Raw genomic sequence first — 25,895 nt, forward strand, 5'->3', positions numbered from 1 at the left:
AGGAGAGAGAGCGATGAAGATCAGTCCTGACAGATGGACGCCTATCTGGAATACTCCATATCACTATAGCAAGCGTGCGGGCAGACATTGAATACTTGTGCAAGCAGAAAAATGCCAGGTATCTCACTAAATCAGTGTCCAACATAGTGACCAGAAAGTAAGTTAATAAATTAGTTTTCTCATTTCAAGCTTCTTCACAAAAATGCACCTTTGTTGTTGTTTTGATTAATAGTAAGATAACTTTTTATTGCCTTTATCTTTCTGAAATTGTCTCACCAGCCTCCATGTTAAGACAAAAATTGTAATATGGCCTCCCCCACGTGAAAATGTTAGACACCCCTGCTTCAAGCTTTTAACCTTGTGTAGCAGCTTGGTTATTTTAAAACACAAGTTTAAAGGCTTGTGTTATGTGAACTCATTTTAAAATGGCAAAAGTCACTTAGGGAATGTCTCGATATCTACACTCTGGCACACAAGCTCAGTGACTTGAATACAACTTGAAAGGCAACGAGAATTGAGAGCAGCATGAGAACAAAGACAGAAATTAAGGTTTTTTTTCTTCCATAACACTTTGGTAATTTTTCTGAGCTTTATTGAGTAGAGTTTATCAAGTTTGGGCAATTCAGTCTTGTCTATGTAGAATCTATTAGTGGCTTGAGGCTGACTTATAATTGGTCTCGCAAAGGGCTCTCTAGATAACCATAGGCATAAATTATGATAAATTTTTTCGTGGATAGCAATGAATTTCAAAAGGGCAGATAAAAAATAAAGATTAAATTGCACTTAAAGATCACCTGACAAATCTGCTTTCCTAAGTAATAATAATAGCGCATTTGAAGTAGAAACAATTTCCAAGATGTTTCACAGGAGCACAATCAAACAATAATAGACACCAAGCCAAAGCAAGCAACATCAGAAAGGTAGGTGTGAAGGACAGACTTAATGGAAGAGAGTGAGGTAAGAGAGTTGGAGAGGTTTGGGGATGGAATTCCAGAGTTTTGGGCCTTGGCAGCTGAAGGCATGGCTGCTAATGCTGCTATGAATGGATTGGGGATGCACAAAAGTCCAGAGATGGAGGACCAGATAGTTTGGCAGAGGGGGGAGGAGGAGGGAGGTGGGGAAGGGGGGTTGGAGTGGGTGGTTCTGGAGCTGTATGAGGGTACAGACATAGGGAGGGGCAAGGACATGAAAGAATTTAAAAAGAGGAGGAGAATTTTAAATTGGAGAAGTTGGGGACAGAGAGCCAATTTAGGACAGCGAAGTCAGGGGTGATGGACAAGTGAGACTTGGTGAGTTAAGATATGGGCAGCAGAGTTTTGGATGATGTAAAGTTCATAGAGCATGGAAGGTGAGAGTTTGACCAGGAGAGAATTGTGATAGTTGGATCTAGAGATGAACAATTCAGTAGCAGATGGGCTGAGGTGGGAGTGGAGGTGGGTGATGTTACAGAGGTGGAAGTAGGCAGTCTCTATGATGGAAAGGATACGGGATCTGAAGTTCAGGCCAAGGTTGAATTGAATGCAGAGGTTGTAAACCATCTGGTTCAATTTGACAGTGACCGAAGATGGTGAAAGGATCAGTGAGAAGGGAACGGGGTTTGTGGTGGGTTGTGAAGATGATGGCTTTGGTCTTCCTAAAGTTGAACTGGAAGAAATTGAGGCTGATCCAAGACTGGATGTTGGCCAAGCAATCTGACAATGCAGAGCCAGTGGAGGGGTCGCCAGAGGTGGTGTAGATGTGGAGTTGGATGTTATTAGCGAACTTGTGCAAACTGTCCCTATGTCTTTGGGTGTTATCACCAAGGGGCAGCTTGTAGCTGAGAAAGCAGAGGGGACAAGAGCAGATTCTTGGCCGACTCCAGAAGCAATGGCATGGGGCAGCTTGAGAAGTGGAGATGTTCTGGCTGTGATTGGATAGTTAAGAATGGAATCAGGCAACAGCAGTGCCAATGAACAAGACAATGGAGGCAAAGCATTGGAGGAGGATAGCGTGATCAACCACACCATAAATTGCAGATGGGTTGAGGAGGAATAGTGCACTGTTGTCACAGTCACATAGACTGTCATTTGTAACTTTGATTGGGGCTGTTTCAGTACTGGGCAAGGGGCAGAAACCTGATTGGAGGGATTTAAATATGTAGTGGCATGAAAGATGGGCACGGATTTGGGAGGTGACATGTTCAAAGACTCGAGGGTAAAGGGAGATTGGAGATGGGCGGTAGTTTGCAACGACAGAGCTATCAAGGGTGTATTTTCTGAGAGGAGAATACCATTCTCATGGGAACCAGGAACCGAATTTGGGTCACCTGCAGTTTAGTGGGAATAGGGTTAAAGGAGAAGGAGATAGGTCTCATGGGTAAGATGAGCTCAGAGAGGGCATGAGAGGAGATGGGAAACCAGAGAATAATCCTGTTCACAGCATCCTCACCTTCCCCCTTGCTCACCAAATGGGAAGGTTGCACTTGGTGGGAAGGGGTAGGAGGAGGAGTTGGCCATTCGGCCCCTCTCGCCTGCTCTGCCATTCAACTAAATCATGGCTGATCTTCTACCTCAATGCCATTTCCCCACACTATCCCCACATCCCTTTATATCTTAAATATCTAGAAATCTATTGATTTCTGTCTTGAATATACTCAATGACAGAGTCTCCACAGCCCTCCAGGGAGAGAATTCCAAAGACTCACCACCCTCTGAGTAAAGAAATTCCTTCTCATCTCAGTCCTAAATGGCCTACCTCTTATTCAGAGACTGTGAACCCTGGTTCTGGAAACAACCCCCCTGTCACAAACGCACCCGCCTGGGGAAACATCCTTCCTGCATCTACCCTATCAAGCCCTGTAAGAATTTTGTATCCATCAATGAGATCACCTCTCATTATTTATTTATTTATTTTATTTAGAGATACAGCACTGAAACAGGTCCTTCGGCCCACCGAGTCTGTGCTGACCATCAACCACCCATTTATACTAATCCTACACTAATCCCATATTCCTACCACATCCCCCTACCACCTACCTATACTAGGGGCAATTTATAATGGCCAATTTACCTATCAACCTGCAAGTCTTTTGGTGGTGGGAGGAAACCGGAGTACCCTGCGTAAACACACGCAGACACAGGGAGAACTTGCAAACTCCACACAGGCAGTACCCAGAATTGAACCCGGGTCGCTGGAGCTGTGAGGCTGCGGTGCTAACCACTGCGCCACCCTAAACTCTAGAGAATATAAGCCCACTCTCCACAATCTCTCCTCATAGGCCAATCCCAATATCCCAGTGATCATTCTGGTGAACATTCATTGCACTCTCTCTATGGCAAAGACAGTTGGTCTCAAATTTAGTGATGAAGAAATCAATGAGCCCCTTGCACTTTTTAATGGAGAGAGTCAGGGAGAGGGGTTTAACCATACAGTCAGTAGAGAAAAGTAACCAGTTTTATCTACTCTTCAGGTGATCCTGGAGTTCATTAGTGACAGAGGAGAGTGAAGACCTGATAATGTTTGATACGGTCCATCCAGATCTGGTGATGGGTGGCTAAACCAGTTGTGCACCAGACAAGCCCCTTGTACTTGAAGAAGCAAAGATGGAGACCACACCAGAGGAGAACGTTCAGGATGGGAGTGATTGAAGGTATTACTGGAGCCACAGACATCGAAGGTGGAGGTGAGGGAGTGGTTCAGCAGTTGGACTGTTGCACAAGTGGGAATGGACAGCCAAAGGCTAGGCAACTGGGAGTTTGAAAGGGCCGTTGCAAGTACCTTGAAAGGTTTCAGCACAAAAGCACAGTGAGTTATTTAATATTAACTGTCTAATATTTCTGATGATTTAAGGCAATTTACATACGTGGCTTGTCAATGGAATGGGAGATAAGGTCCTCCCACAGCTCAGCATCATCTTGTTCCTTAGCAAACTCAATGGCCTTGTCTACGTCTTGCAGTTCCTCAGTTATCATCTGGAGAGCACGCCGACTATTACCCATTCTACCTGTATGATAAAAGAAAGTATTACACTTCAGTTGTAGAAAGACACACAATCACCAAAACCAAAATTTTATTCACTCTACTCCACCTGAAACGACAGTGTGGTAATTTTAATCTTTTAACACTGGGAGAAAAAAATAGGTGCTAGCTGATCGGCTACCCCTTTACACCACGGCCTGATTTAATTTTCCACTGACTTCAAAGGGAAAAAATGACAGCGAGGAAACCAAAGATCTGCGACAACCTTCTCCCCAAGTCAAGATATTCTTAGTTGGCTCCCAGCTCTGGAATTTCATCCCCATGTTAATACCCACAGACTTTGAGACTTTGCTACGAGAACCGGATATTTGCACACCTGTGCCAGAAATGGGCATTTTCACCTGTGCTTTAAAAGTTCAATCAAAGAGTGTTTAAGTAGAGTGTTTCCAGTTTCAAGCTGCAAAGCTCCAAAAGGGACAGTTAAATCTATAGAGTTTTTCTGGGTATGTAAAAGACAGACAAATAGCAATGACTATGTTCTATGTGTGAGGTGTTGCATTTTCGTAGGAGGAATAGGAGGCCACACAATCCTGGGAAAATAAAAGTCTAAATGGGATAGAGCCACAAAAGGGTCGAGGATTACGGATTCACAAATAATCTGCAGAGCTATGGACCAAATGCTGGAAGGTGGGATTAGAACAGGTGGATTGTTTTTCGGTTGGCACAGACACGATGGGCCAAGTGGCCTCTTTCTGTGCCTTAAACTTTCTATTATCCTATTAAAAGTGGCAAACCTGGTTAACAAAGCAATAAAAAATGCAAACAAAGAATAATTGAGAAACAGATTTCAAAAGCAGAGAAGTTATGTTTTACTTAATAAAAAATAAGTGCAAATAAAAATAAGTAATAAAAAATGTGCAGAGTTCTGATCTCCATATTACAAAAAGGATATAGAAGCACTGGAAAAAGCAAAAGGGATGATACCAGAACTGAAAGGACACAATTATCAGGACAAGACTGAACTGGTTGGGGCTCTTTTCTCTACAAAAGAGAAGGTTGAGGGCTAACCTAACAAAGGTCTTTAAAATTATGAAGGGTAGATCATGGCTCCAGTAGTGCAGAAGCTGATCTGGGTGACACTGGGGTGTAGAAGGCACTCAGTTGGCATGGGTTTGAACAGGCAGGGCCTCAGTTTAATACCACATCTGAAAGACAGCACCTCTGACGATGTAGCCCTCCCTCGATAATGCACTGAAATGTCAGAGCCTAGATTGTGCAATTTGAAATAACTCCCATAGTTAACAGTGTGAACAACTGATTGAAGTTATCTGAAGTCTTCATGTGCCAAATACCTCTTGCAGTTGTTACCAGTGTGGCTCTTTTCAGATATAGAATGTTTAGGTGGAGATAAGAAATAACAAAGGAAAGTCACTGGTGGAAGTAGTTTATAGGCCCCCTACTAGTAGCTACACTGTAGGACAGAATATAAATCAAAAAATAATGGGGGCTTGCAGGAAAGGTACTGCAATAATCGATGGCGATTTTAATCTTAATCTAGATTGGACTAATCAAATTGGCAAAGGTAGCCTGGGTACCTGGGTTCATAGCGTGTATTAGGGGCAGTTTCTTAGACTAATACGTTCTGGAACCAACTGGAGAGCAGGCTATTTTAGACCTGGCAATGCGTAATGAGACAGGATTAATAAATGACCACATAGTAAAGGATCCTCTAGACAAGAGTGATCATAACATGATAGAATTTCACATTCAGTTTGGGGGTGAGAAGTTTGGGTCTGAAACTGGTATCATAAGCTTAACTAAAGGCAACTGGACTAGGAAAATAAGTTAAAGGGTAAGACAGCAGAGAAGCAGTGACAGACATTTAAGGATACATTTCATAACTTTCAACAAAGATATATTCCATTGAGAAGGAAAGTCTCTATGAGAAGTATGCATCATCTGCTAAGGTAGTTAAGGACAGTACCAAATTGAAAGAAAATGTGTAAAATGCTGTAAAGATTAATTGTAGGCCAGAAGATTGGGAAAATTTTAGAAACCAGCAGAGGATGACTTTTTTAAAAAAAGAGAAATTATAGTATGAAAATAAACTAGCAAGAAACATAAAAGCAGACAGTAAAAGCTTCTACAAATATATAAAAAAGAAGAGAGTAGCTAAAGTAAGTGTTGGTCCCTTAAAGGATGAGACTAAGGAATTAATAACAGGAAACAAGGAAATGGCAGAAACTTTGCACAAGTATTTTGCATCTGTCTTCACAGTAGAAGCATCCCATGGAAGCAGAAAATCAAGAGGCAAAAGGGAGGAGGAACTTTAAACAATCATCACTAGAGAAAAAGTACCAGGAAAACTAATGGGACTAAAGGCCAACAAGTCCCCTGGACCTGATGGCCTGCATCTTAGGGTCTTAAAAGAAGTAGCTGCAAAGATAGTGAATGCATTGCTTGTAATCTTCCAAAATTTCTTAGATTCTGGAAAGGTCCCAGTGGGTTTGAAAACTGCAAATATAACATCTTTATTCAAGAAAGTTGGGGGGAGGGGGTGGTGACAGAAAGCTGTAAACTATAGGCCAATCAGCCTAACACCTGTCATTGGAAAAATGCTAGAATCCATTATTAAGGAAGTAGTAGCAGGACATTTAAAAAATAATAATGCAATCAGGCAGAGTCAACATGGTTTGTGAAAGGGAAATCGTGTTGGATAAATTTCTTAGAGATCCTTGAGGATATAACAAGCAGGGTGGATAAAGGGGAACCAGCAAATATAGTGTATTTGGATTTCCAAAAGGCACGCGATAAGGTGCCATATAAAAGGTTACTGCACAAGATAAGAGCTCATGGTATTGGGGGTAATATATTAGCATGGATAGAGGATTGGCTAACTAACAGGAAACAGAGAGTCAGGATAAATGGGGCATTTTCAGGTTGGCAAACTGTAACTAGTGAAGTGCCACAGGGATCAGTGCTGGGTCCTCAACTATTTATGATCTATATTGACTTGGATGAAGGGACTCGTATTGTAGCCAAATTTGCTGACAATACAAAGATAGGTAGGAAAACAAGTTTTGATGAGAACACAAAGTGTCTGCAAAGAGGTACAGATAGGTTAAGTGAGTTGGCAAAAAACTGGCAGATGGAGTATAATGTGGGAAAATGTGAGGTTGTCCACTTTGGCAGGAAGAATATAAAAGCAGAATATTTACGTGGAGAAATTGACTGCAGAATTCTGCGTGTGGTACAGAGGAATCCGGGTGTCCTTATACATGAATCATAAAAATGTTAGCACGCAGGTACAGCAAGCAATTAGGAAGACAATTGCAATGTTGGCCTTTATTGCAAGGGGGATTGAGTATAAAAGTAGGGAAGTCTTGCTACAACTGTACAGGGCATTGGTGAGACTGCACTTAGAGTACTGTGTACAGTTTTGGTCTCCTTATTTAAGGAGGGATATACTTGCATTGGAAGTAGTTCAGAGAAGGTTCAACTAGGCTGATTCCTGGGATGAAGGGGTTGTCTTATGAGGAAAAGTTCTGCATGCTGGGCCTATAGTCATTGGAGTTTCGAAGAATGAGAGGTGATCTTATTGAAACTTTGAAGATTCTGAGGGGGTTTGACAGATGCTGAGAAGATCGCCTCCTCCTGCTCCTATTTCTTATGTAAAGACGATTAATGGATCATATTATGGTTTTGCCAATGAATGTGCAAAGAATTTACTGAATTGCACCAAATTGCCAGTGCATTTAATACCTTATAAACAGCACCTTTGTAATTCACTTCAATATTACTGGCAAATGGTTAGTGTCACTTTCCTGATATAAGTGGTAACCTGTGATGTGAGGATAATGCAAGTGGTGGGGTCTGTACTACTAGCTTAATTTTGGGATATTAAAGTTTTAATGGCTCATGAGTTTCTGGAGTTTTACCCAATTTCAATCTAACACTGTGAACTCTCAAGTCTTTTCCCTGTGTGCATCGGCTCAGATTCTCTTGTGCCATGCTCCAATCTCTGCCCAAGAAAGGGAACCTTCATTGAGATCTGTATCAATACTAGGGCCCGAACGACTTAATTTTTGATTTTATTTCAGTGCCTCCATGATAAACTGGCTAATAACAGGACATAACTATGAGTGAAATTGCTGGGCTCAATTCATATTGCATCTGGCTATGGCAAAGTACTTTGGTGCATCAATTGTTTTACTCTGAACTACGAGCCCTGTCACTTTATGTAGCTCTTTCCAGGAATCACTGTCAAATTGTTTACTGCCCTGCTTTAACACTTTTGCTTTCAATGTGAAAAGAAGGACAGTAGAGGGCAGTATTTACCATAAATTAAACACAAACAATTTATACTCGGACTACTGGAAAAGGGACTTTCTCCCCAAAATCAGACAGCCCCAAAATAAAATGCTTTTCCTTTTGGATAGAAATTACAATAAACCATCGTCATTGTAGGATTAGCATTAAAGTTACTCTTGCAGAATATAACCAGTTATGCTCTACTGCAGCCACAATACTCCATAATGATGGGAATGTCACAATACTTTGGTTGGTTTTATTTCTGTCCTTATAATTCGCAGGCTGTAGTTCTTTAGTATCGTGTAACTTTACAGGAACGTTTCAAACAACTTGGCAGCACAGGTTGAGATGGAGATGAATGACTTTTGCATCTCAGTTGCAACAATGCAACATATTCTACTGAACTTGGCTTCTCACATTCACACTTCTTCACTCCAAACAAATACTAATATAAACTGGGATAGTAATATTGTAAGGGGCAGATAGGGAGAAGAGTTTCTTAAGTGTGTTCAGGAAAATTTTCTTTATCAGTATGTTTCCGGTCAAACAAAGAAGGAGGCATAGCTGGATCTGGTTCGATGGAATGAGATGAGACAAATGGGTCAAGTGTCATTAGGGGACCATTTAGGGGACAGTGATCATAGTATCATAAGGTTTAGGTTAGCTATGGAAAAGGAGAAGGGGCAATACAGAGTAAAAATAATTAATTGGGGGAAGGCCAATTTCAATGGGTTTTCAATGGATTTGTCCCAGGTAAATTGAAATCAAAGGTTGGCAGGCAAAACTATAATTGAACAATGGGCTGTATTTAATGAGGAGATAGTTGGGGTACAGTCGAGGTAAATTCGAGGGATTCGAGGAAAGGTAGGATAAACAAAGCCAGAGCTCCCTGGATGACGAAGGGGAAAGAGTAAGATTAAGCAGAAAAAGGTACGCAAGACAGAAGTCAGGTTGAAAATACATGTGGGAACCAGACTGAATATAGAAAGTTCAAAGGGAGAGTATGAGAAGAGATTGGCAGACAACATAAAAAGGAATCCAAAAACTTCTATAGGCATATAAATAGTAAAAGGGTGGTAAAAGGAGGGGTGGGTCCAATTAGGGACTTAAAAGGGGATTTACGCATGGAGGCAGAGGGCATTGATGAGGTAACAACTGAGTACTTTGCATCTGTCTTCATCAAGGAAGATGTTGCTGCCCAGGTCATGGTGAAAGAGTGGTGGTTGAGACACTGGATGGGCTAAAAATTGATAAAGGGGTATCAGAAAGGCTGGCTGTACTTAGCTTTGGTAAGTCATATGGACCGGATGAAATGCATCCAAAGTACTGAGGGAAGCAAGGGTGGAAATTGCTGAGGCACTGGCCATAATCTTCCAATACTCCTTAGATACAGGGGTTACACCCTTGTTCAAAAAAGGGTATAAGGATAAGCCCAGCATCTACAGGCCAATCAGTTTAACCTTGGTGGTGCAAAAGCTTTTAGAAACAATAATCTGGGAAAATCTGGATTAAGGAAAGACAACATGGATTTGTTAAGGGCAAACTGTGCTTAACTCATTCGATTTAATTTTTTGATGAGGGAACAGAGAGAGTTGATGAGGGTAAAGCATTTGATGTGGTGTACATGGATTTCCAAAAGACGTTTGATAAAGTGTTACATAACAGGTCTGTCAGCAAAGCTAAAACCCATAGAATAAAAGGGACAGTGGCAGCATGGATGCCAAGTTGGTTGAGTGACAGCAAACAGTGAGTTGCGATGAACGGTTGTTTTTCAGACTGGAGGGTGGTATAGAGTGGGGTTCCCCGGGGGTCAGTATTAGGACCCCTGCTTTTCTTGATATATATTAATGACCTAGACTTGGAAGTGCAGGGCACAATTTCAAACTTTGCACGTGACACAAAACCTGGAAGTACTGTGCACTGTGAGGAGGATAGCGATTAACTTCAAGAGGACATAGACAGGATGGTGGAATGGGTGCACACGAGGCAGATGAAATTTAATGTGGAGAAGTGTGAAGTGATACATTTTGGTAGGAAAACGAAGAAAGGCAACATAAAATTAAGGACACAATTCTAAAGGGGATGCAGGAGCAGAAGGACCTGGGGGTATATGTGCACAAATCGCTGAAGGTGGCAGGGTAGGTTGACAAAGCGGTTAACAAAGCATATGGGATCCTGGGCTTTATGAACAGGGGCATACAGTGCAAAAGCAAGGAAGTTATGGTGAACCTTTATAAAACACTGGTTCAGCCTCAACTGGAGTATTGTGTCCAATTCTGGGCTCCACACTTAGGAAGGATGTGAAGGCATTGGAGGGGGTACAGAAAAGATTTACGAGAATGGTTCCAGGGATGAGAGTGTTCAGTTACGAGGGTAGATTGGAGAAGCTGGGGCTGTTCTCTTTAGAGGAGAAGGTTAAGAGGAGATTCGGGAGAGGTGTTCAAAATCACGAGGAGTCTGGATAGAGGAGATAGGGAGAAACTGTTCCTATTGGCGGAGGAATGGAGAACCAGAGGGCAACAGTTTAAGGTGATTGGCAAAACGAGTAACGGCTACAGGAAGAGGTGCTTTTTTTTTTAAACACACGAGTGGTTAGGATCTGGAATGCACTACCTGAGAGTGTGATGGAGGCAGTTTCAATCATGGTTTTCAAAAGGGAATTGCATAATTATCTGAAGAGAAATAATTTGCAGGGAAATGAGGAAAAGGCAGGAGAGCGGGCCTAGTTGAAATGAGGAAAAGGCAGGAGAGCGAGCCTAGTTGAGTAGCAGTTACAGAGAGTTGATCTGAATGGCCCCCTGCTGTGCAGTTACTATCCAAAGATTCTATGAAGTTTGGCGGTTTGAAGGGACACAGTTCAGTTCCAGAGAGTCCTTTCCCCAGCCCTCCCCCAACCAAAATGTTCTCAAATCTTCTTACTTAGGAGAAAAACAGTCTCTTCGACGAAGTTCCGCTGCTGACAAATTTCAAGGGCCTGTGGGAGACAAAATATTGATCAAGCCTGTTGTCACTTCACCTTATTAGTAGTTCAGTCACACGTTGCCTGCTTTCTGTCAATCGGGGCAGGTCTGGGACATTTCTAGGAAGTTGCATACGCCTGCACCTTACACACTTTTACCATTGAGTTGAAAGCTGATAATTATTTCTCAGGAGGTTTGGTTCTGGGAATGTGTCTCACACAGAATCAAATCTGATCTTGTTTTCTCCTCATACTCAACGGGTGCCCAACTGGTGAATCCCCCGTCCCCAGGAGCTGAAGCTGATGTTCCAAAAGGCAGCTCTGCAGGACACCTGGGGTGGGGGGAGAAGGGTAGGGGGTGGTGGTGGTGGAGTGAAATTTTTCTTGGGTGGTAGCGGAGAATGAGCAATAGGGAATCACAACCCATTTTACACACACCCCATTTTCTTTCTCAGTGTTAATTTTACTGCTGAAGTCCATTTTCATCTTCACTGCTTCTGTTATCCCCAACATTACCCTAATTCTCAATCCTGAGGCTCCTATTTTAACCCGAGTTCCCCAAGATTTTGAATCCTTCATTCTTATCATTTGCTATCTTCTCCTTTTATATATCTATTTTAAATTGCTGCTTTTTTAATGTGAATTTTTCACAGCTTTTCTGGTCTCCAGTGAGCTGGCCATGTGGCCAATTTTCAGCCATGAGTCTAATCAATGAGCTTTTCTACACTGGGATGCACCACCATCAAATGTTTCCAGCTTTTTTGTTTGGGGAGGGGGGTTGGGGGGAGCCTGTCACAGAAGTCAGGAACAGTCAGCTTTCCCTTCCTGGTGCCAGCTGCAACATTCCCTACTACAATCCCAGCACAGCACCACTAGGAACTGACACAGGCAACCTTCTGGATTTCTTAGTGTCTTGCTCTCCATTACCAACTGAGCCCTCACTGGTTTACAGTTTATAACACCAGTCTCCTCTAGGAATGTGTTTCCCCTTGTAACCAAATCCTCTCCACCCCCTATTTACCATATGGATTTGTACACTAATTTCCAGTTTTGCAGGGTAAACAGCAAATTCTTTACCTGTAAACTGGCCCTGAATCACCTTCATGACTGAACCAAATTGCAGACTCGGTGAGGATAAGCAAGCTCCATACCTTAGTTTTTCATACTTCAGAAAACCATTTCATTTCCTCAAATTGCATTCCAACCTCCCAGTGCCTTGCTGTACTCCAGCCTATGCAACGCATACTTCTTCAGCTTATGATGTCATCCTAGTAGCATCCAACTAAAAGAAATTATTTTGAAATGTGGGGGCAAGGGGGTGGGTTGGGGGATTCAAGTGTAATATGTTTTCTTGTATTTTGTGCACTTTTAACAAGGAGCTTTGGAAAGATGCAATCAGAACAAAAGCCGAACGAGATATTAGAAGTGACTTAAAGCTTGGTCAAAGTTGTGGGTTTTAATAAGGGACTTAAAGGAGAAAGTGGTGGAGAGGTTTACGGAGGGAGAGTAATTTACTCTAATACAGTTGAATTATTTATTATACTATTTTCTGCCCTTAAATTTTGGCAAAAAGTTCTCCATACTGTGACTGAGAGTTTTCAAAATGAAAATCTCATATTGTATTTATAATATGGAATTGCCTGCGGAGACAGATCTAACTAGTAATGCAAAAGTATTACAATCAGGAAATGCTTTAAAACCAATAAGGTGCAATACCAATTGGGTAGTCCTTGTAATAGCAGTCAGGCAGCACTACGTCGTTAATCTGGCAGCACCGCATACCAGGCCGTGCTATGTGCAGTCCTGGCTGGATTCAACTCCAGCTTTCAGAAAGCAAATGGCATCACCCTCTCCCACTGCACCAGCAACTTTCTTTGCTGCAATGGTCAACCCGGTTAAAATACTACTTTGGAAGGATGTTGAAAACCAGCAAGGCAACCAAACATCTTTTCTCTAACTGTGCACTTACTTTGACCGTTATAAACGGTAAGTACGTGTGCATATGGCAATGTACCAGGGTAACAGCCTTAGCATCTAAGAGCAGTAGTTCTCCTTGCTGCAATACTAGGCTCCTATGAATTATTACATGTTCAAACAAAGAACTTTGTAAAACCAGAAGAGTAACAATAAAAACACAAAATGCATTAAAAAGATTCAGTCCTTTCTATTGCTGCTCAATTTCTGACAGAGGGCGCTCAAAGTATGAAAGCGATTGATAAACTGGAACTTGAGAAATTGTTTCCGCTTCTGGGTGAGTCCAGAACAAACTGGCATAAATACAAGACAGCCACAAGCAGATCAAATAAAGAGTTTAGGAGGAATTTCTTTACACAAAAGTGGTGAGAATGTGGAACACGCTGCCAAATGGAGTGGTGCAAAGCAGATAGCATTAGTGCGTTTAATGCATACATAAGAAGGGAGAAGAGAATAGAAAGATATGGGGCCAGGGTGGGAAGAGGTAATTAGAATGAGATGAGGCTCGAGTGGAGTGAAAACACTGGCACAGATCAGTTGGGCCCAATAGGCTGTAGATTCTACCGAACATAATTCTCTTGTACATGCAAAAATTATAGGGTAGTTATAATGGGGGACTTTATCCAAATATAGACTGGGATAGTAATAAAGGGCAGTGAGGGGCAAGAGTTCCTAGAGTGTGTTCAGGAAAATTTTCTACAGCAGTATGTTTCTAGTCCAACAAGAAAGGAGGCAGTACTAGACCTGTTTCTTGGGAATGAGGTGGGCCAAGTAAATAAGTGTCAATAGGAGAACATTTAGGGGACAGTGATCATTGTATCAAAAGGTTTAGGCTGACTATGGAAAACGACAAGGAACAATCCAGAGTAAGAATAATTAACTGGGGGAAAGCCAAATTCAATGGGATAAGAACGGATCTGGGACGAATACATTGGAGTCAAAGGTTGGCAGGAAGAATGGTAGCGGAACAATGGGCTACCTTCAAAGATGAGATAGTTCTGGCACAGTTGTGGTATGTTCCCTCGAAGGGGAAAGGTAAGATAAACAAATACAGAGCTCCCTGAATGACAAAAGAGAGATTAGATAAAGAAGAAAAAGTGTACTTGTGACAGATGTCAGGTAGAGAATACAATTGAGAACCAGGCTGACTATAGAAGGTTCAGAGGGGAAGTGAAAAAGCAAATAAGAGAAGCAAAGAGAGAGTATGAATTGAGACTGGCAGCTAATATAAAAGGGAATCCCAAAGTTTTCTATAGATATATGAATATTAAAAGGATGGTAAAAGGAGGAGTGGGGCCAATTAGGGACCAACAAGGGGATTTACAGATGGAGGCAGTGGGCATAGCTGAGGTACTAAATGAATACTTTGCATCGGTTTTTTACCAAGGAAGAAGATGCAACCCAGGCAATGCTGAAAGAGGAGGAAATTCAGGCACTAAAAGGATTTAAAATTGATAGGGAGGTGGTGTTGGATAGGCTGTCTGTACTTAAAGTGGATTAGGCACCAGGACCAGATGATCTGCATCTAAGGATACTGAGGGAAGTGAGAATGGAAATTGAGGAGGCACTGGCCATAATCTTCCTTAGCCTCAGGGGTGGTGCCAGAGGACTAGAGAATTGCAAACGTACACTCTTTTTTGAACAAGGGTGTAAAAGATAAGCACAGCAACTACAGGCCAGTCAGTTTAACTTCAGTGGTGGGGAAACTTCTAGAAAGATTAATTCGGGACAAAATTAATTGTCACATGGACAAATGTGGGTTAATTAAACAAAGCGGCACAGTGGCGCAGTGGTTAGCACCGCAGCCTCACAGCTCCAGCGACCCGGGTTCAATTCTGGGTACTGCCTGTGTGGAGTTTGCAAGTTCTCCCTGTGTCTGCGTGGGTTTCCTCCGGGTGCTCCGGTTTCCTCCCACAGCCAAAAGACTTGCAGGTTGATAGGTAAATTGGCCATTATAAATTGCCCCTAGTATAGGTAGGTGGTAGGGGAATATAGGGACAGGTGAGGATGTGGTAGGAATATGGGATTTGTGTAGGATTAGTATAAATGGGTGGTTAATGGCTGGCACAGACTTGGTGGGCCGAAGGGCCTGTTTCAGTGCTGTATCTCTAAATCTAAAGCCAGCATGGAATTCTTAAGGGAAAATCATGTTTAGCTAACTTGGAGTTTTTTGAGGAGGTAACAGAGGGTTGATGAGGGCAATGCAGTTGATGTGGTGTACACGGACTTCCAAAAAGCGTTTGATACAATGCCACACAACAGACTTGTGAACAAACTTATAGCTCATGGAATAAATGGGACAGTTGCAACATGGATACGGAATTGGCTGAGTGACAGAAAACAAAGAGTAGTAGTTCATGATTCATGGATGTTTTTTGGGCTGGAGAAAGATTTGTAGTGGAGTTCTCCATGGGGTTAGTTTTGAGACCCTTGCTTTTCCTCATATAGATTAACGACCTAGACCTTGGTATACAAGGCACAATTTCGAAGTTTGTGGATGATACGAAACTTGGAAGCATTGTGAACTGTGAAGAAGATAGTGTAGAACTTCAAAAGGACATAGAGAAGATGGTGGAATGGTTAGACAGGTAGCAGATGAAGTTCAATGTGGAGAAATGTAAAGTGATACATTTTGGTATGAAGAACATGGAGAGAAAATATAGAATAAAGGGTACAATTCTAAAGGGGTGCAGGAGCAGAGGGACTTGGGTGTATATGTGAATAAATCATTGAAGGTGGCAGGACAGGTTGAGAACACCGTTAACAAAACATACAGTATCTTGGGCTTTATTAATATGGCCACAGAGTACAAGAGCAAGGTCATGTTGAACTTGTATAAGACACTAGTTAAACCTCAGCTGGAGTATTGCGTCCAGTTCTGCGTGCCATGCTTTAGGTAGGACGTGAAGGCATTAGAGAGGGTGCAGGGTCGAGAAACTTCAGTTATGAAGATAAATTGGACAAGTTGGGACTGTTTTTCTGAAAGGTAATTTGATAGAGGTATTCAAAATCATGAGGGGTCTGGACAGAGTAGATGGGGAGACACTGTTCCCACTCATGAAAGGATTGAGAACGAGAGGGCACAGATTTAAGGTAATTGGTAAAAGAAGCAAAAGCAACATGAGGAAAAACTTTTTCACGCAGCAAGTGGTTAAGGTCTGGAATGTACTGCCTGAGAGTATGGTGGGAGACAGGGTCAATTGAAGCATTCAAAAGGGAATTCGACTGTTATATTGAAAAGGAAGAATGTTCAGGGTTATGGGGAGAAGGGGGGAGTGGCACTAGGTAAATTGCTCATTCGGAGAGCAGGTGTGGACACGATGAGCCAAATGGCCTCCTTCTGCACAATTGAAATTCTGTGATGCCATTTAACAACCAAAGTCCTTGCATTGCATACTGATAATCACTTGAGAACAGCAATATTCGTGCAGCAAGACACATTATGGAGAGCTGCTAAGACCAATTTACTTTTTCCAGTGGACAATGGGTGCTGTCCCTCAGGAAAGGCAACAGGTTTGGTCGATCATACTCGGCGTACAGGCTGATCTGCCGTTCATGGAACTTCTGTCCTTTATGGTGATCTCTCTTGAACAGGTTATGCAAATACTGTTTAAAGAAAGCAAAGAGAAGGGGTTACAACACAACTACATAATAGGCTAAAAATAAACTTTAAAATAAAAATTAAATCAAATAGGTTTAGCATCCATAACCTCTATTATTACATCCTCCAAGATGAGAGCGGTAATACAACAAATACTAATAAACACATGCTCAAAATCCTCCCCCAATACAGCTTGCAGAAAACAGAGCTAAGAAAGATGTGAGAGAGAAACACATTTCAAGGGACAGAGATACTAAAAGAGATGAAACTTTGCAAAATTAAGGCTGTAAATATTCCCAAAGATTATAAAATACGTAAGCTATTCACATAGGCTCGTAATTTATAGTCAGTGGCAAAGAAACGACGCTCGCTGCTGACCTTGAAGAAGGCTGTCCAAAAGATCTAGCAATCTCTGTAGTGTAGTTTTCCCCTGTCCCAATGGCAGGTTAAATCTGGTACAGGTGTGCAACAGCAGTGATGCCAGTGAGCAGTCAATCATATTGAAGTATTCACATAGCAAACCAAGAAGTTAAAAGTACTTACTATCCTACTATTAATTTAAATTTTCAGATAGCAAAAGAAATGATTAGGATTGGATTAAGATGGAAACCAAGATAAAGCTAAAATAAAATAAAGATAACATACTTTAAGAAGAAAGCTTTTTTAAAAAAATGTGGGTTTTTTTTTAATCATTGTGGAGAATTTTGACATTCCACAAATATAAAAATTAGCTTTTCGGGGCAGTAAAGGTGTTTAGCAATAATTATGAAGTTAGCACGCTGTTAAAATCCCAGTTACACCTCATTCAACAAGGTGTAACTTTTTCAAGGGTTTTTACAGGGAGACTAACAGGGTAGAAGTGAAAGTCTCCATCAAATCATAATTGCAATGGAGATAGCAGTCTGTGAGAACCTCTCCAGCGTACTCCTTGGAGCTGCAGAAACTTGACGTCAGCAGCTTCTGAATTCCCACGTTATTCTGCACATGTGCGGACTTGAGAAGTTGCTGTCAGTTTTCACTGGAGCGATGATGATGAAACGCTGATGGCTTCGCCGTCATTACCACTACAAAATCCTGAACGTTATGCTCATGGTTTGCAATGTCACCTGAACCCAATCATTTGCTGCTATTGTTATTAGTACAACACACGAAACAAGCAACAGTCCCGATAACCACTGTCAAATTAAATGTGGAAATAATGCACAGTAAGTCGCAAAGGGATTAATACTCCATGCGAACACCACCACTTGCCCCGCAACACTGGAAAAGCCAAGAGACCGTGATTTCATTTAGCAGGTTTCAAAATGAAACAACCCATCAGCAGGAAGCTAAGGCCTGTGACCTAATCTTAAAATTGTACAGAGTAAACTCCTTGATTGAGTTGCTGAATGCACCAAATTGTGGTCTTGTTTGCCCTCTCAGGTGATCTATTACAGATCCCAAGGTACTATTTGAAGAGGGGTAGTGGAGTTCTCGCAGTGTCATGGCCAGCATTTGCCTCTGAACCACCACTGTCAAAAACAGATTAACCAACCATTCACCTCATTGTCATTTGCAGGATCTGTGTGTTGTGTAAAATGGCTGCCACGTTTAACTAGATAAGATAGGGTTTTACATTTCATTCAAAAGACAGCTACCATTAAGCCATGACTGGCAGCTAGTAACTTTGTATACGTGAGGCATTTTGGGATGTTTAGAAGTGATGCTCTATAAACGGAAGTCTTTTCTTTAATAAAATTGCAATTAAAAAAAAAACTTGACTCCTGTCACAAACATTTTAAATAGTAGTGATACTTTAGCAAGTCATTGCGTAACAAGGAACAGAGAACTCTGGGATAGAGGTCCCACTTTAGATGCAATTGGTGACTCAGGTGTAAATTCATCTAAATTTGCACTAGTTTTGAGAAGTTTCTTTTAAACAAGTTTCCATGCAAACTCATTTCCACATGTCTAAAAGGAAAATCTGTCATGAATCAGCGCAATCAAGCATAAATTTGCTTGAAAAAATCCTTTATATATTTAAGAATGGCAACTTGGTGCAGTTTGACAGACAACTAAAAATGAGATTAACTCAAAAAAATAAGCATTTTAAGTAGTGTGTCTAGTCCACCACCTGTGAGCAAGCAGGTTTTATATAACAGAAAACGAGTTTAAAAACGAGAGCAATTATCGGAAACTCTCAATGACAATTAACTTGATCTGGGGATGCAGCCAGTTTTGTTGGGCAGGGTCGGATTCGCGCATGATCTTTCTTTTCAAACTAGGGCAGAAAATTGATCTGTGCTGAATGCAATTTTCACTTGAAATTCCTTCATCGTTTGCGTTGGTTTGGTCGATTTCTGACAAATTACACTGAAATTAGAGCACAACCTAGCGGAAACGCCAGGCCTCTAAGTTTACAATGTGTAACGCACTGATATTATGTTCCATTTCATTTTAATTTGAGATGTACATGCAGCACCTGACACTGATCAATACCCAGCATTGTATTATAAACTGCAATTACAAACTGACTTCCTTAAACTACATTCCTTCATCTCTACAATAATTATAAAATTTTACTAACATTATGTTCATCGTCACCTGCATCGCTACAGTACAACATACTTAATGTTAGCGTATGAAATTAGCTCGATAATCCCAACTTGGAGTTTAATTTCTTGCTGCCTTATTGCATGTGTACAACACAGCACAGTAGGCAGCCATCCAAAACTAATAAACCCCCGACTCCACTCTCTTGTATTTTCCTCTGCTTAAAATATTTATCCAATTTTCTCTTGAAAAAATGCAATGATCTCCACCTCAACCACTCTCTATGATAAAGTATTCCATGGTCCAGTAACCCTGTGTAAAGACATGTGACCTAACCCCTCTCCTCACTTTCAGTAACAATTTTAAACTGATAATCCCTTGTCACTGACTTTCTTACTGGAGTAAACACTCCTCTATATCATCCTATCAAAACCCTTCACAATTTTAAATCTCCTATTACTTTTCCTTGCTCTACTGGAAATAATACCATTATCTCAAGTCTTTCTTCATAACTAGGGATTGACCAACATTGCTCATCTTGTACCTAAAATCAGTTTTTTCTGCCTCGTATTATTTACAATAACAAAAATCTAGCCTTTTGTACACAGCATGGCAACAGAAACATCTAAACCAAGCTTCACGGGACACTGCACACCAGCCATATCTTTGAGTACATTAGAAATCAACAGGTTTGTCTTCCTGTTACAAGCTTTGAGAATCGATAGATAAACCTTTCTGAAGCATGCAATTGTAACAGAATTCCTTTTTGTCACAATATAAGTTTTTAATCATTGAAACACAAGCTGTTATTCTCCATGCAACTAACCACCTGATGATAAGTTCTAAGTTTCCAGATCACTGTAAAACTCATTATAGGAACCAGTATGCTGCAGAAGGTGCTGTGTATTGCAGCCCGAGCCCAGCACATGACATGACATGACTGTGGTTGAATAGAGTTGGGGTTAGACCAGTTAGGATATCTCATAAACTTCACTGGAATGATAGGAACAGGAATGGTCTGCTCAGTCCCTCAAGCCTATTTCACCACTCAATTAGATCATGGCTTATCTGCACCTCAACTCCATTCACCTGCCTTTGTTCCATATTCCTGATACCCTTGCACAACAAAAATCTACCTATATCCTGAAAGCTCCAACTTACTCAGCATCCACAGGCTCTTGGGGGAAGAGTTCCAAATTTCACTCCTGAATGGCCTAGCTCTAATTTTAAGATTATGTCTCCTCGTTCTTTCTTCCCCCAACAAAGAAATAGTTTCTCTTAATCTATTTTATCAAATCCTTTTACTATTTCAAACAGCTAGATTAGATCACCCTTCAATCTGCTATACTCAAGGGAATAAAAGTCAAGTTTATGCAACCTGTCCTCATAAATTAACCCTCGAAATCTCGGTATCATTCCAGTGAACTGCACTGTACCCCTTCCAGACCAATATATCCTTTCTAAGATACGGGTGGCTAAAACTGAATGCAGAACTCCAGGTAGGTTCTGACCAATGCTTTATACAACTGAAGCATAACTTCCTTTGTATTCCAGTCCCCTTGAGATAAAGCAAACATTTCATTTGCTTTTTTATTGCTTTTTGTGCCTGTCTACTGGCTTTTAAATGATTTGTGTACTTGAAGTCCCACGTCTCCCTGCTCCTCTACAATTCCCAGTTTTTCACCCTTTACAAATATTCCCATGTATTTTTCTTGGTTGAAAAGTGGATGATCTCATACTTTCCCATATCTACTGTAATTCAGCCCACTCACAATTTGTTTCTGTCCCTTTGCAACTTCCTGCACCCATCTGCACAACTTACTGCCCCATCTAATCTGCAAATTTGGATATACAATTCCCTATTTCTTCATTCAAGTCCTTCATAAATATAATGTAAAGTTGCTGACCCCTAACAGATCCCGAGCGAACACCAGCTGTCACATCCCATCAATCACAATAGATACCCTTTATCCCCACTCTGTCTCCTACCTCCCAATCAATTCCAACCCAAGTCCGAAGACTAGCTCCAATTCTATGCTCTCTCATTTTTGCTAATATTCTCTTGTGTGGAATCTTCTTGAATGTTTTCTTGAAATTCATGTAGATAGCACGATAGACATTTCCTAATATACTTTATTAGTGACCTTAAAAAAAATTCAACTCGATTAGACAGCTATGACTTACCCTTTATAATGCCATGATTCCTCTGATCAGCTCACATTTGTTCAACAGGTGCTCTACACTAATGGCAGATTCTAGTAGCTTCCCATAACTGATGTTAAACTGACAGGTTTATAGTTACCTGGTTTCTCTCTTTAATAATGGAGCGACATTAGTAAATTTCTAATCTAAAGGCACAATACCTAAATCAAGAGAACTTTGAAAAATTATGTCTAATGCTCCTCCAATTTCCTCAGCTTCTTTTAATATTCTGGGGTGGAAACCATCATGTCTCGGAGGTTTAAACATCACCCATTATTTTCTTCATTATGATTTTTTTTCGAACTTAATGAATCCAATAAGTTCTTCCCCCCGATTTATTTTTAGTTTCCTTTCCCTCATTGGTATTTGATCCTCTTTTATTATGTACTTGTTTAAAAAATCTGCCATTATCTTATCCATTACCATATCACCTCCATCTGTCTTCAATGGGTCGACATTTCCCTTTGACACACTTTAATATATTAATAAACATTACTATTATTCTTTATATTAATTGCAATTTTTTTGTTTTTTGCCATTCCTAATATTTTCTTTTGTGTCCCTTTGTTACTTGAGATTTCTCCCAGTTGACTGAATAACCACTTTTCTGGGACACTTCCTTTAGTTTTGTACTGCGTTTTACCTCATATGTCTCACCATAGTTGCTTGATTGTACTAGTGGAAGGTTATCTCTTCGAGGATTAGGCATTGGTTTTATATTATACGAAATACTACTATGAATACTATCCACTGTTTTTTCTGTAGGTCCAGTTTAACATGTTCAGCTTCCGTCTCATTGCTTCGAAGTCAGCCTTAAAAAAGTTTAAAACCTTGGTTTGTGTGTGATCCTTTTCCTTCTCAAACTTAATGTCAAACTTTTATCAGGTTATGGTTACTGTTTGCAAGATGCTTCCTTACCATCAGATTATTCATTAATTCTGCTTTGTTACTCATTCTAAATCTAGTATATTCTGTTTCTGTGTTGCTTATAAAACATATTGGGCCAGATTTGGCTATCAAAGTAATAGTGTTACTTGCCGTTATTTATGTGAAAATGGTACATCAACTCCAGGCAATGGGCAGATGGACGGTTAAATTTGAATATCCTAAAGTTGCTTTTCGAGTGGCACCGCTTTGCCGTTAGCTTTGCAAAGATACCATTTCACTTTCTGTCTCACTGCTGATGGCACGGACAAGATCATAAACTTGCAGCTGCAAACCCACATCCAATTACTTTGTTGCTTCTTCAGATACAATATGCCACCCTCAAAAGTAACCATTTTGAGCAGAGATATTTAATGTTTATATAATGCAGAGATAAAACACTAACCACATGCTGCAGTTCTGGTTGGTTCTTGAGCTCCTCCACAACTTTGTCAATCTTTTAACAGAAAAGAAAAATGAAAGTTAATCAGAAATGAAAACAATTTAATAAACACGAAGTCCACCTCTGACCATAGTTAATTCTGGCTCATTATACTCTGTGCGGCAGCATTTCTCAATTGTACAACTCATTTTCTTATATTACAACAGTGATTACACTTCAAAAGTATGTCATTGGATAGGAAGTGCTTTGGGATGTCCTGAGATTGTGAAAGACATTAGATAAAGCCAAGTCATTCTTTCTTTCCAGATGTTTCACTTTGAAGGTTATGTTTTCAATGAAAATACAAGTTGTGACTAAAATTCGCTACTTACTGAAATCTTATCTTCATTGTCCAGGAGCATGTTGACTGCTTGCTGTAGATGAAATACAGAATAATGGTTAAAACTATGTAATGTTTAAAAGTAGGCAGCAACGTGCCGATCAGTTTTATAATAAAGTGCCATGCAATTGGCTCCCAGCATAAACTTTCCAGTAAATATTGGAGTCAGAAATCACAAGCTATCAGCGGTATTTAGTTGGGCTTCACCTAGACACTGCAATAAGAACAATTTATCTGGCCCTTTTAATGTAGAAAAACATTCCAAAGTGTTTCATGTTGTGGGACATGGGAATGAATGCAACCCATGGAGGGAAAAATTATGAAGTAACCGAACGTTTGTTGGATAGGATGGATTTAAAGATGACTTTGAGACAGACAAAAGTAGAGAGATGAGTGAATGTTCAACCTGTGATGGCTGAAGGCACAACAAAGGATTCTATGGCATTGAGACTGCCTGGAGGTACCAGTGGAATTGGCTTTACTGCTTGGCTTACGCAGTAGATAAGTAAAATAGAGAGGAAAAACAGAGTGGATAAAAAGAGACATTTATACGTGTACTGAGAGCAGTGAAATTGTTTGCATTTCAGTAACAGTTCCAGGGAAATTCCTCTTGCACATAAGGTCAAAGAACATAAATCGAGAGTTCATATTCTCACAATAGCTTAACTTTGTTGCCATCATAAAAATGTACATTGGAGTGGCCTGAATAATTCACTGTATGACATGCAAGCCAGGAGTATGCCTGGTACAATCTCTAGTCTCTAACGCTTTGCTTATTCTCTAGTGGGGCACTGACAGGAGCACAATTGGGCCTCAGTCTCTGGGCTGGGTGGTGGTGAAGGAATCAGCCAACAATCCTGCTCCTGATCAATACCAAGTAGCCTCTGTAGGAAATTTCCCATGTGTGGTTCAAACTGGGCTTGGCTGTGGTGCCTTCCATAGTTAAATAGCCTGCCAAAGCTTGGCATCTAAGTTCATGTATGAAGAATGGCCATGTGGAGGAGGTACCAGAGGCCAATGGGAGCCCATGTAATCATACTGCTCTTGGAAGAAGAGCTGTGAAAACTAGAGGTAGAGAAGGGAGAAGGACCGTTGAGCCTGGATTTATATAGATCAATAAGCAAGACTCCCAACATTGAATCATCTAAACTCTCTCCTTCTGACATAAATCAGCAGATCCACTTCAGGGGCAGGTTTAAGTTTAGGATGAAACTTGAGGTGCACAGAAATCTGCCAGATAATTATTTACAATGTACAGGCATGCGAAGGAGTGACCTATGTAAAGATATTGCACATATTCAGACTTCTAGTTATGGGGTAGCTGCTAATTTGACTGCATGGTGAATGTATTGGTCTCCTCATTTTAAGGAGTATATGTGTTGGAAGAAGTTCAGAGAAGGTTTTACTAGACTAATACCTGGAATGGGCAGGTTGTCTTATGACAAAAAGGTTGGACTGGTTGGGCTTGTATCCGCTGGAGTTTAGAAGAGTAAGAGGCGACTTGATTGAAACATATAAGATCCTGAGGGGTCTTGACAGGGTGGATGTGGAAAGGATGGTTCCTCTTGTGGGAGAATCTAGATCTAGGGGTCACTATTTAAAAATAAGGTGTCGCCCATTTAAGACAGAGATGAGGAGAAATTGTTTTTCACCAAGGGTTGTGAGTCTTTGGAACTCTCTTCCTCAAAAGGCAGTGGAAGCAGAGTCTTTGAATATTTTGAAGTCAGAGATAGATAGATTCTTGATAAGTAAGGGGGTGAAATGTTACCGGGGGTAGGCACGAATGAGGAATCAGTTCAGCCATGAACTTATTGAATGGCGGAGCAGGCTTGAGGGGCCAAGTGGCCTAGTCCTGCTCCTAATTTGTATGTATGTATAGCAGCTTCTAGTTAAAATGTATTTAGTTTCTGTGGTGAAACAAATTACTAATTATGGCTTTCCAACCAAGGTATTTTAGATCTGTTGCACATACATGTACCAGATTTAGACTGTAAGCAGACATGTGAGTACAGATAGTGCATATGCTACTAACTGCACATAGATACCAGCTAGAAAGTATAGTACATCAACAATGGCTGTGCCCTGATAACAGCCTTGTATCTGACACCATATGAATTGGTCATTTAAAAGTGATGCAGTACATGCATGTACTGATATCTTGGCTGTACATCCCACACAGAAGAGTGTCTGCACAGACACATCGTTGTCTGCAGAGACTCATCGACAGGATTGCGGCTGCCTGCAACGAATTTGATCTAACCATCAGCCTCAAGAAAACGAGCATCATGGGACAGGACGTCAGAAATGCTCCATCCATCAATATTGGCGACCACGCTCTGGAAGTGGTTCAAGAGTTCACCTACCTAGGCTCAACTATCACCAGTAACCTGTCTCTCGATGCAGAAATTAACAAGCGCATGGGAAAGGCGTCCGCTGCTATGTCCAGACTGGCCAAGAGGGTGTGGGAAAATGGCGCACTGACACGGAACACAAAAATCCGAGCGTATCAAGCCTGTGCCCTCAGTACCTTATTCTATGGCAGCGAGGCCTGGACAACGTAAGTCAGCCAAGAGCGACATCTCAACTCATTCCATCTTCGCTGCCTCCAAAGAATCCTTGGCATCAGGTGGCAGGACCGTATCTCCAACACAGA

The 25,895-nt window shown here is 41.0% G+C and overlaps 1 protein-coding gene across 2 annotated transcripts in view; it reads right to left on the reverse strand.

Annotated features, from left to right (window-relative positions):
• The window catches only part of vps41 (VPS41 subunit of HOPS complex), a 197,715-nt gene that overhangs the window by 25,636 nt on the left and 146,184 nt on the right, over window positions 1-25,895 (reverse strand). For both annotated transcript variants that reach the window (XM_068032225.1, XM_068032224.1), the window contains exons 20-24: window positions 23,235-23,276; window positions 22,867-22,917; window positions 16,670-16,807; window positions 11,188-11,242; window positions 3,842-3,982 (exon numbers count right to left, since the gene is read on the reverse strand). In XM_068032225.1, coding sequence (XP_067888326.1) covers window positions 3,842-3,982; window positions 11,188-11,242; window positions 16,670-16,807; window positions 22,867-22,917; window positions 23,235-23,276 — 427 coding nt within the window. The remainder of the gene's footprint in view (window positions 1-3,841; window positions 3,983-11,187; window positions 11,243-16,669; window positions 16,808-22,866; window positions 22,918-23,234; window positions 23,277-25,895) is intronic.

Source organism: Heterodontus francisci, chromosome 5 (genome assembly GCF_036365525.1).
Source record: "Heterodontus francisci isolate sHetFra1 chromosome 5, sHetFra1.hap1, whole genome shotgun sequence".
NCBI classification, from domain to species: domain Eukaryota; kingdom Metazoa; phylum Chordata; class Chondrichthyes; order Heterodontiformes; family Heterodontidae; genus Heterodontus; species Heterodontus francisci.